Source organism: Phyllobates terribilis, unplaced genomic scaffold, assembly GCF_046119375.1.
Source record: "Phyllobates terribilis strain yellow unplaced genomic scaffold, ASM4611937v1 Scaffold_8__6_contigs__length_399053987, whole genome shotgun sequence".
Lineage (NCBI taxonomy): Eukaryota > Metazoa > Chordata > Amphibia > Anura > Dendrobatidae > Phyllobates > Phyllobates terribilis.
Genome location: NW_027362768.1, coordinates 286,193,470 through 286,206,176, shown reverse-complemented (window position 1 = coordinate 286,206,176; position 12,707 = coordinate 286,193,470). Strand labels below are relative to the sequence as shown.

The window sequence follows — 12,707 nt, the reverse complement described above, 5'->3', positions numbered from 1 at the left end:
ACTGAGACTTGTGTCCCTCCAGACAGCTTTCCTGTTGTCTTTTCATTAGTATCATGTAATTAGGTCTCTGCTGGAGCCATGAGCAGGACAACTTCCTATTTAAACCTCCAGCATCAGTTCCTGGCTGCCAGTTATAGTTTTTACTTGCTCAGGTTAACTTCTGTTGTTCTCAGCTCATGTATTTCTAAAGAATATTTTAATTTCTGACCTGACCATTCTTCTGCCTGACTATTTTGTCCCTATCTATACCTCTTGGTTCTGACCCAGCTACCTGACTATTCCTGCCGGCCAGCTCCACCAGCTAACAGATACTTCAGTGACTCAACCCAGGGATCTTAACGTCCACATCCCTTTAGAGGGTCTAAAGTGTGAAAGGCAGGGCTTCCCTGGGACCTAATAGTCAGACTAGGTAGTGCAAAATATGTCCATGGAACCCTATTTCGAGCTGCCAGGCAACCTCGGACAGAGCCACGTTACACAGGGGAACTTAAACTGTATGCGACTGTCAGGTAAATTATTTTATGAGGAATGCTGCCCTAAGGTGCTGTAGGTGTACTTAATTACCATAAGGCTAAATCTAAGAAGTAATAGGTTTCCTGTAATATTGATTTCATGTGACCATTGTTTACATTGTTCAATTAGATATTTCAAATCTTTGAATTTGAGATAAGGATTCGGAACTACTTTGAAATTTGAATTTGACAGCTTTGCTAAATAATAAAAAAAAAGTTAAAATTGTAACAAATCAATTAATTGTGAATCAAAATTACTGCAAAGCCTCCAATTGCCCTGAAAAAATATGTATGATACTAATAGATCTTCTTGAACTGTATTCATGTCACGGGTGTGTCAGATGTAACAAACAGTCGCTCTGCATCTGGCTGCAGAAGGTCTCTGCGTTTGGCATTGCAGACGTCTTCCTAATCCTTCTGACTATTGGACCCAGCGGCAAACTCCCTCTTGCTCTGATTGACACACCCTGGCCTGGGTGTTTATAAACTCTCAGTCTGCTTCAGGCAATCACTGGTGATATTCTCATTTTCCTTTGTGAAGGCTTGGAGCTATAGCAGTCGGCTAGCTTCCTCTCTGATGAACTTGGAGGACGTTTTGTGTTATCCCTCTGGTGTCTGCTCAAGCTAAGTTTTCTCCCCTTTGTTTGTCTCCCTTGTTGTCTTTAGTTTATAGTGGGGACTTACCAGTGCCCCCCCCCCCCTCCCTAGCTAGGGTCTAGCTCTAGGGGTATACAGGGCTTAGGTTTCCTGCTCGGCGATTGGTGTGGAACCAATATAGGGACGGTAGGGTAGGCAGGGTGTCATTAGATCTGCCTATGGGTCTCCACTCCCCCTTGCCCTAGTGTCTAGGCATCCTTCCCCTCATCCCTTGCACTTAGTCTTTCCCACACTGTGCGTGACAATTCAACCCTTTTCAAGCTCTTTAACAAAAATACAGTGTAGGGCCACATTCAGGCATCTGTGTTGTACATACATATTTAATTCATGTTTTTCACGAGCAGAACATGTATTTAATAAAATCTATGCTGCTGTTCACATGTCCATGTATTTTCCCAGATGGTTTGTCCTTGCAAAAATCAGAGAGAAATGTCCATTTTTTTCCAGCAGCATAAATGAAGATTACCAATACAAGTTTATGGATCCGTGAAAATCATGGCCAGCACATGGATGGCATCCGTGTGCCATCCATGTGCTGGCCATGATTTACATTGCAATGAATAGGAAAAAAATTGTAACTTATTATTTATCCATACCTGAAAAACACTGTCAAAACTCTGATGACACCCAGGTTATGATAATCCTTTCTGGTTGGCTGTGCTTTAATATGTGATGTAGTAGCTGAAAGGCATTATGGAGATGCCAACATGGTCATGCCCAAAGTCATGTGATCCTTCTCTAGCTGTTGCAGTCTTCTCGAATGTGTAAAATGGAGGTGTTTGAATTCACTAGGTTTTTCAGACTTACAAAAATTCCAAGCAAATTCAATTCACATCAAATTGAAAGTCATCAACTACCAAGATGTAAATTTCAAGAAATAAAAGCTCATGTTGACAGTATCCTCTAGCAGAAAATGTAGAAAAAGTAGAAATTGACCAACACTACATAGATTATTAAATGACTAATCAGGTGAAAGTATGGTATGACTGCAATATAAATGTGAATATATACAAACACCATGCAAAAGTATTCTAAAAACATTGTATACACGAATTCAGCTTTTACTAGATAGGTTGTTAGTGCCCATTTTGATCAAAGTATCTGGGCCCATTTTACTGCAACAAGGCAACTACTTTTAGATGGGATCCTATACTAAAGACTCACTGTGAGGCTAACCTTGTGAAGTGGACCCACTAAGCCCCAGGTCCGGGTGGGTACTCAGACCCCGTGGGTGGGTGCAGCTGACAGGATGGCACACTCAGGAATCTTGGGTGAAGCAGGACAGATGAAGTGGAAGTCAGCAGGGAATTAAACAAACTGAAGTCTTGAATCTCAACCTTAAAACACAGGTGTGTGTCCCAATGGGTCTTATATTTTAGCATGGAGATGACTTCACTGAGCCACACCAGGCACTCTGCAAAACACAACGGGGAGCACAACAGAGGGCTGCGGACTGAGGTGAAGGAAGAAGAGCCCAGAATGCCCAAGACAGGAGTTTAAACCCTCACCTTTTTCAAACCAAGTCCTCAAATGAAATGAGCAAGAATAAGATCCAGCTATATTTCACTCCAGTTAAAGGCAGTTTTGGCTAGATAGAGTGCAACACATTGGTGGTACAGCCACATTTCCAAATGCAGCAAAAATACTTGCACCTGCATATTCATTCAATAGAATGAGTTGTGCTGGGCAATTTGTATATACTGCATGATGTGGCTGCAAAACTAAGCAATTAGAGCAAAGTATGTTTGCCACTTTTGAATCCTATTTCTTGAGAGTTGGGACAGTTGGGTGGTATGGTTTGTATTCTGCTGGAACGTAGATTCATGAAACAAGAGTTAAAATGGAAAACAGTGGAAAATGGAAACAACTGAAAGTGAATTTAGTGTCTTTCTACCATCTGACCAGTTTGCTCTGTAGTTTCCGGATATAATTGTCTGATTTTACAGCTGTACTTACTTTTATACTTTGTAGGATTTAATGAATTGTGAAGATAAGTACCAATTATTATATCTACGCCCTGAAGATCACCAGGCAGCAACCATTCCTCTAAAGTTAGTTGTGTCCCCTTCCGGTCCTCTGAAGGCAGGTATGATAATCTACGATGGCAGCTAGATTTTACATAAATATTTCGAAACTGTATCATTGCATTAATGGGTTATTCCAAAAAAATGCAAATTATCTCCTACCTATTAAATAGGAGATAACTTGCCGATCGCTGAGGGGTCTAACTGCTTGGACTTTCAGGGATCGAGAGATCATAGAACTGGAAACCTGAGAATGGGGCTCTATAGCCTGGTCTTGAATGGAGCAAAGGCGCACATGCTCAATCTCCGCTTCATTTAGTGTTAATGTGATTGCCAAAAGTAGCGTAGTGCTGCACTCAGCAGTCTCATAGACGATGAGTGGAGAAGAGAGACCTCTGCTCCACTTAGGATGGGGCTCCAGACCCCTGTTCTCAGAGTTCTAGAGCCCCGATTTGAGGTCCCTGTGGTTGGACCTGCCCCTGTAAGCAGGTAATCCCTAAACTATGGTTAGAGAATAACTTACTTTTGTGAATAAGTTAGTAACCCTTTTATTTAATAGTATCTTGTTCCAATGTTATGTACCGTACTTCCCTTTTTCACAACCACCTTGAGTACACCATATGAAATTGCTATTAGAAAAGTACACTTTTTCTTGCCGAGGAAGGTTCACACTGAGCACATGTGATAGACGTGACAGAATCTGGAGACTCCATGGAGAGCAATTTGCTGACTGCAATATCCTTCAGCATGACCGGTTTGGCAGTGTGTCAGTAATGGTGTGGGGTGGCATTTCTTTGGAGAGCCGCACAGCCCTCCATGTGCTCGCCAAAGGTAGTCTGACTGCCATTAGGTACCGAGATTAGATCCTCAGACCCCTTGTGAGACCATATGCTGGAGCGGTTGGCCCTGGGTTTCTCCTAATGCAGGACAATGCCAGACCTCATGTGGCTAGAGTGTGTCATCAGTTCCTGCAAGATGAAGGCATTGAAGCTATGGACTGGCCCGCCCGTTCCCCAGACCTGAATCCGATTGAGCACATCTGGGACATCATGTCTCGCTCCATCCACCAACGTCACGTTGCACCACAGACTGTCCAGGAGTTGGTGAATGCTTTAGTCTAGGTCTGGGAGGAGATCCCACAGTAGACCATCCGCAACCTCATCAGGAGCATGCCCAGGTGTTGTAGGGAGGTCATACAGTCACGTGGAGGCCACACACAATACTGAGCCTCATTTTGACTCGTTTTAAGGATATTACATCAAAGTTGGATCAGCCTGTAGTGTGTTTTTCCAATTGTGGGGGTGACTCCAAATCCAGGCCTCCATTGGTTAATAAATTTGATTTCCATTGATGATTTTTGTGTGATTTTGTTGTCAGCACATTCAACTTTCTACAGAACAAAGTATTCAATGAGAATATTTCATTCATTCAGATCCAGGATGTGTTATTTGAGTGTTCCCTTTATTTTTTTGAGCAGTGTATTTTTCTATTTTTGTATTTCAAATAAGCACTGCTTATACTATATAAATAGAATTGTTTTTTCTACACTATAACAAAGGACACGTTCTTTGAAGTACATTATCACAGGCTGAGTGTGGTCCTAGAATTACCGTAATCTCAAATCAAACATATTTCATTTTAAAAAGCTGCCAAGCATCGTTCAAAAATACAAACCATAGCTCCAAACCTTCCCATATTCGGCAGGACTGTCCCGATTTGAGGGCTCAGTCCCTTGTACCGTCATGGCACATCTGTTCTCCTGGCAAGTGCCGGGGCCCTGAGGAAGCGGGGGACCCACTCGCTATCGGGGAGTCGGGAGAGCCCGGTTCCAGCGCCCGCCTCCTCAGGGCCCCGGCACTTGCCATAGTAACTTAACTCTCCCCGTTCCTCCACAGCTCTGGCGTCTTCCGCATCTCCTGACTCTGTGACGTGTCAGGGCAGAGGGCCCGGTGATGTCACTACACTACGCCCTCTGCTCTAACAGTGCAGAGTGCGGGAAGATGCTGAGGAGTCCTGACCTGCCGCCAGCAAGGAGAGATGATTATTTGATTTTTTTATATATATATTGTAGGGGTTTTACTCACTTGGGTGTGCCGTGAGGGAAACAGGAAGCATGTTCCTTTAAAAGTTCATGTCTGTTTATTGCTTCAGAAACCCAGAAGCCAAAAGGAAAAACAAACAGCCTTTAGTTCAGGCAAGCATAGTAAAGTGTCCTTAGCAGGTCTCTGCTCAACCAGGCCTGTGTGGCACACAGGCAGGGTAGCATCCAGTGTCCTGGCTCTGTCTGGAGACAACCATACACAGGAGGCCTTCTCCCTCCAAACACACAACAAATGTGCCAAACAATGGCAAACATTTTAAAGGCTGCTAACCACACCCATAGGTGGACCCGCCCAACTCTCCAAGCTACCCATAACCCGGTCCCAGGTACACCAAACGATCATCCTAGTGCTTACATGCACTAGAGAAATACTCCGGGTTACATCACAGAGGACAGCCATCTCAGTGACACATACCTCCCATCGACTATGCGATCATTAGCCATTTATTCCATGGTGCTTTACATGTGGAAAAGGGGTATACATAGCAAATACACTTACAAAAATCTTGAACAAAAACGCAACAGCAAACTGGTACAGGAGGAGAGAGGACCCGGCCCGCGAGGGCTCACAATCTGAAAGAGATGGATAAGGATACAGAAGATGAGGATAGAGCTGGTCGTGCAGCGGTGTGGTGGAGCGATGGTTACTGCAGGTTGTAGGCTTGTCGGAAGAGGTGGGTCTTCAGGTTCCTTTTGAAAGTTTCCACGGTAGGCGAGAGTCTGATATGTTGGGGTAGAGAGTTCCAGAGTAGTGGGATGCACAGGAGAAATCTTCTATGCGATTGTGGTAAGAGGAGATAAGAGCGGAGTAGAGAAGAAGATCTTGTGAGGATCGTAGGTTGCGTGTAGGTGTGTACCGGGAGACTAGGTCACAGATGTATGGAGGAGACAGGTTGTGGATGGCTTTGTATGCCATGGTTAGGGTTTTGAACTGAAGTCTCTGGGTAATAGGAGCCAGTGAAGCGTTTGACAGAGAGGAGAGGCCGGAGAATAGTGGGGGGAAAGGTGGATTAGTCGGGCAGCATAGTTTGGGATATATTGTAGGGATGCGAGAGTGTTAGAAGGGAGGCCACAGAGCAGGAGGTTGCAGTAGTCGAGGCAGGAGAATATGAGGGCGTGTTCACTAGTGTTTTTGCAGATTCGTGGTTGAGGAATGTCCGTGTCCAGATGTTTTTGAGTTGGAGTCGGCAGGAAGTGGAGAGGGCTTGGATATGTGGTTTGAAGGAGAGATCAGTCAAGGGTTACCCCGAGGCAGCAAGCTTGTAGGACTGGGGAAAGTGGACAGACATTGATTTTGATGGGTAGGTCAGATGGGGGGGCTGAGTAAGATGGGGGAAAGATGATGAATTCTATTTTATCCATGTTAAATTTTAGAAATCTAGCAGAGAAGAAGGATGAGATAGTGGATAGGCATTGTGGGATTCTAGTTAGTAAGGAGGTGATATCAGGTCCAGAGAGATAAATCTGTGTGTCGTCAGCATAGAAATGATACTGAAAGCCATGAGACTCCATGAGCTGTCCCAGACCGAGGGTGTAGATGGAGAAGAGCAGGGGTCCTAGGACTGAACCTTGGGGGACACCGACAGATAGGGGGCGAGATGAGGAGGTGGTGTGTGAGTGGGAGACACTGAATGTCCTGTCTGTTAAGTATGAGGAGATCCAGGATAGGGCCAAGTCTTTGATACCAAGAGATGAGAGAGTCTGTAGTAAGAGGACATTATTACATGAGCTCATTATTCTATATGGAGCATTATATGGGGCAAAATCTTCTGTATGCAACATAATATGGGGCCCATTATTCTGTATGCAGCATTATATGGGGCTCATTATTCTGTATGGAGCATTATATGGGGCTCATTATTCTGTGTGGAGCGTTATATGGGGTCCATTATACTGTATGGAGCATTATATGGGGTCCATTATTCTATATGCAGCATTATATGGAGCCCATTATTCTGTATGTATCATTGTATGGGGTCCAATATTCAGTATGGAGCAATACATGAGGTCCAATATTATGTATGACGCATTATATTGGATCCATTATTCTGTATCGAGCTTTATATGGGGCCCATTATTCTGTATGGAGCAATATATGGGCTCATTATACTGTATGGAGGACTATGTAGTGCCCATAATGCTGTATGGAGGACTATGTGGTGCCCATAATTCTTTATGGAGGACTATGTGGTGCCCATAATACTGTATGGAGGACTATGTGATGACCATTATACTGTATGAAGGACTATGTGGTGCCCATAATACTGTATGGAGGACTATGTGGTGCCCATGATACTGTATGGAGGAATGGAGGACTATGTGGTGCCCATAATTCTTTATGGAGGACTATGTGGGGCCCATTATACTGTATGGAGGACTATGTGGTGCCCATTATACTGTATGGAGGACTATGTGGTGCCCATAATACTGTATGGAGAACTATGTGGTGCCCATAATACTGTATGGAGGACTATATTGTCAGGTCTAAAATGAAAACTTTTGAATTCCCCCTGACACGCACTGTGCGCTGCGAGGATTTGCCGGTTTCTTATCTATTGTAAATTCTACAATCGCTATTTACAATAGAAATCACTCATGTAATGTAAGAAGTAAGTGAAATCTTTGGCATTGTACTATACCTACTGTATATTTCTCTGCCATATCTGTGCATCATGAATCGTGTTATGTGTTAAAGGGGCCCACTGAGAATTTCGCCCGGGGCCCACGAAAACCTGGAGGCGGCCCCTGGGAGAAAGAAATGGTAAATGGACGTAGATTGGGGTGTGGCCAGGGGCGTGTCCCTCTTTCTCTTCTTCCAAAGTTGGGAGGTATGCAAACTGCAATATTTTCACCTTGCGGGCACCTGCCATTCTACTTCTAGTAGTTTGGTCCTTTGCTGGTGAGAGACAACATGTGACGCCTAGCGCGAGCGATTGGCTGCTGTGGTCACATATTCATATGGATGTAAACAATGTAGCCGTTGATAAGTGTGTAAGCTATATTTTCTTATTTTTATGCCATGCTTCCCTGATTTCCAATGATAAAAATGGGAGAGTAACCCCTTTAAAGGGAATCTGTTAGCAACTTTTTGCTGTTTAATCTGAGAGCAGCATAATATTGCGCAAGAGAGCCTGGCTGCAGTGATGTGACACTGATTAGGCTGTGGGTTGTAATTTCAATACAATCAGTGTTTTATCAGCAGGAGATTATCACTGAAGGACTATATGTCACCTGCAGGCCATTCCAGCTAATCTGTGTAACCCCACCCCCACTACTAATTGGCAGCTTGCTGACAATGTACACAGGAATCTGCCAATTAGGGATGTGAACGGGGTTATACACAGCTCAGCATTCTGACCACCGTTACATCTACAGTAGGAAAAACAGGGATTATATAAAATAACTGCACCAAGCAGCCCAGTAAGTGATACATCACTGGAATCAGGCTATCTGTCCCTGCATCATACATCTCTCAGATTGCGTACCAACAATCTGCTGGCAGATTCCCTTTAAGGAGCGAAGAGAAGAGTTAACATGCAACAGTTTTGAAGAGATGTAAGAAAACAACTTTTGTCCAACTATTTTTCGTTTATTTTGAAACAGCCATTTTAGGAGCTGATGAATAATTAAACGTATAAATTATTATTTGGATGTTCCTAATAGAGTTATATTGAAAACAACTGTACTGTAATTGAAGCCATAGGAGGGAAAGCCTTCTTGATTTCTTGTATTTCCTGCATGTTCCATCCTGTAACCTGTGGTTACACCACAAACTGAAGAAAATGAGATGCAGATCCAGATGCAGCTTCACTGTGTATTATATCATGCCATTAAAGAATATCAAATAAATCAGCCAATTTAGCATATGTAGAAATATAAAATTGTAACATACCATGTTAGGAAAAAAGGCATCAATCTCACCTTCCAGTATTTTCCTTTTGCCTGCCTGACAATTTTTTGTAAATGTAGGAAACCTCCTCTGTCACTAAAGAAATCTGACTCTATTTGATCTGCATGAGACGTATGAGTGGGCTCCCAACCCAGGTAACTCATAATCCTAGTGAGTATAGTGGGAACTTCTGCAGAAAAGAGTACAGTTACTGAATAAAAATACCAAAAAAAGACCAAGACCCAATGCCACTATATAGTGGCCATGTAGTGGTGGTAGATATCAGCCGTCTCAAACAGGCCCACAGTGGAACAGGTGAATCTCCTGGTGGATCCTTGTGCAGGTGTGTTGGCACTTTGTACAGGGTGGTAGCCATGGGCGAGCTGCTGCTTCTCCACGCCCTGGTACACCACAAACACACAGTGTCCCAGTCCATATGTAGTGTGCTGTGAAGTTTGATTTACATTCACTTGTAGGCCAGAGACCCACTCTGCATCCATGTCCTCAGGTCCAGCATAAGCTGCTCACACAACAGGGAATATCCGGTTCGTTATAACAAGTTCAACTTTACTGGACAGTTCAAGTACATCAGTCTTTAATAGTGTTGAGCCACCCCCGTAGTGTTCGAGTTCGGTTCGGTTCGTCGAACACCCGTGTGTTCGCCGAACTGTTCGTCGAACTGTTCGTCGAACACCTTCGAACACCGTTAAAACCAATGGCAGGCAAACAAAAACACATAGAAACACCTAGAAAACACCTTCAAAGGTGTCCAAAAGCTGACAAACTGCTCAGAAGACACAACTAACACATGGAAAAGTGACAAGTACATATAGTCATGCGAAAAGAAAAGAGGTGGAGGAGTAAAAGGAGGGGGAGACACAGATATAGGCATGTCATGCCCTTCTAAAATCCAAAAAGTGAGAAGCCGACACGTTCAGTCCGCTCCTGCCCGTGCCACCTCCGTGTCGCCGGGTTTGTGCCAGAGCCGCGGTGAACCCTGACGGCCAGCCCCCCTCACCCAATACTGGTGCCTGTCCGCTGGTGGGTCGAGCGAGCCCCCCTGTGGTGGAGGCAGCTCTAAGCTTTTTAATTTAAATTGTCTCTCTAATTTGAATAAATACACTTTAAATCCATTTACAAGGATCTATTGGAGGGCAAGTCTCATGCCAGCAGCCGCGTAATTCCAGCTCCAGTAGCGTCCACTAAAGCTGCTGCAGTTAAAAAGCTTTTATAAGGATCGAGCTCGGCTGTCCACCGCAAGGCATCCTACTGCCAGTCCGAGCCCCTATGCCTTGGGGTGCCTCCTGATGCTCTTCACTGAGTATCCCGTGGTCCCGAAGCATTTCCTTTGAAAAAATGAAGTGTCCAAACTACAGGTGGTGTAGCTTGCTTAACAGCTGGGATAATCCGCTGACTAGCAGACCCTGCTACTAGGCACAAAGTATTTCCTGGGCTAGATGCAGTTAAAAATTTGTAATTAGATACTCTCGTTGAATGCTGAGAAAGCATTCCATAGAGTCTCCTGGCACGCCATATATGATTCTCTTAAAAAGCTTGGGGTAGGGGTCTAGGGGACCCTTTTATAGCCAAAATCACGGCCCTGTATCGCAATACGTCACCTAGGCTGAAGATAAATGGAACTGTAGCACCCTGAGGGCTCGGTTGCTACAGAGGTATTGCACCTCACCCAAAGGTGTGATATCTCACTCTCAGGTAAGGATGTAGTGTGGATCAGGACCCGACACCTGCATGCATTACACCACATTGCCGTGCGGCAGGGCGACCAATAGGCCCCTGAGATGGGCACGACAGTCCCTGTCCCTGGCTGGAGTGGGGGGAGGGAACACTGAGGAAGGGGAACCCTGTAGTGCAGGAGCAGGGAGGAAGCAATTCCTGGGTGCATTGAGAAGGAAGTATAAAAGGTGGGCACCATCTTAGTTCAGTGCAGAGAAGTCTGAGCAGAAGTGGCAGGGAGCAGGGGCTCTGCATGAGCTCTGCTCCGGAGGCGGGCCTAGTAACAGAGGCCCAGGCCTGGAAGAGGGAGAAGGAAGGAAGAGGAGCGGAGAAGGCTCCAGGAACGAGGAACGAAGGGATCTCAGGGGTGCGGACGGGCGAGTCGCCACCGCACGCCCGAATCCACCTGCGTGGAGGGGTCAGGCCAAAGGGGGAGACCGGTCCCCGAAACTAGTGGAGGCAGGAAACGACCCTCAGCTAGAAACAGGAGGCACCACATAGGGTCAGGGAAACTGGCGCCAAGTTTACCAAGAGGAGGCCCGAGGCAGCCGGACAGAAGGGTTGGTAAGAAAGGCCAGACAAAGGACACACAAAGGGGGTCCTGTGAAGCACTCCAAAGTTATCTGGGAGTTGTCTGAGCCCCTCACCTGGTGAGCACAGTACGACGTGGGCAGCCGTTACCTGCAGATGTGGTCTGGATAATAAGAACTGTGAGTAAAGGCCCTGGACTGCATCACTGACTCCGTGTCATTACTGCTGCTGCCCTGCACCATCACCCCCATCCTCCGCATACACTGCCCTGAGGCTATACTCCTCCCGTGGGGAGTTATGCTACGCTCTGCTGCACCCACAACACCAGCCATAGCGGTCTGCCCTGGAGCGGCGGTTCACTCTGACCGCAATCCACGGGTGGCGTAGTCGGACATTTAAACATCAAAACCACATAAATAGTTCCGCCACTGGTTTGACCGCCCTGAGCCACGGAACCGGGTTGCCGCCACGGAGACTACAACCACCAGCATCCACCAAAAAGGGTCCGGCTCCGGGTGTCCCAAGGCCCAGGGGGCGCGTCAGAACATTTTCATCACCTTTCACAATCACCAATGGGACAAGGCAGGGATGTTCTCTGTGCCCTCTCTTATACATCCTAGTGACGGAGCACCTGCTCTCATCAATTCGCCATAACCCCAATATTAGGTGGATTGAGGTGGGAGGCACCGAGTACAAGTGCTCTCTATTTGCTGATGATGTCCTAGTATATATCACTCAATCACATATATCCATCCATGCTGTTATGGCTGAAATAGATCACTTTGTTACATGGTCAAATTTTAAAATCAATGCAGCGAAGTCTGAGGCCCTCGATGTCTCCCTCCCCAAATCCATATAGGATTCCATCCAGTCCAACTTTCCCTTTGCCTGGCCCTCACAGGGTATCAAATACTTAGGAATTCCTATTCATAGAGACCTCTCCCATCTATGTTATCTTAATTTTGGGCCCTTTATTGAACAACTCCATACAGACCACGGTTGGCAAGTTAGAACTGTAAGATTCACTACGTGAACCACTGGTGTTTTGTGGAAAAGCACATGTACACTGTGTTCCAAATTATTATGCAAAAAGTGTTTAGGAGTGATAAGGGAAGAATTTGTTTGTTTGTCAGTTAAACTCATTGATGGTGATGTGTGTCAGGGCTCTTTATATCACTGTAAGCAATTGCAGACACCTGTGCTAATTAGTTTGGCAGGTGTGTCCAATGAAAGGCAAGACTACTTAAGAAGGCTGTCTC

General features: G+C 45.4%; 1 protein-coding gene across 1 annotated transcript in view; it reads left to right on the top strand.

The window, feature by feature from the left end:
- LOC141157742 (uncharacterized) overlaps positions 1–12,707 on the top strand; it is a 126,792-nt gene that overhangs the window by 53,595 nt on the left and 60,490 nt on the right. Inside the window, exon 3 of the mRNA XM_073645280.1 lies at positions 3,141–3,255. Within this exon, the coding sequence (XP_073501381.1) occupies positions 3,147–3,255 (109 nt within the window). The 5' untranslated portion in view covers positions 3,141–3,146. The remainder of the gene's footprint in view (positions 1–3,140; positions 3,256–12,707) is intronic.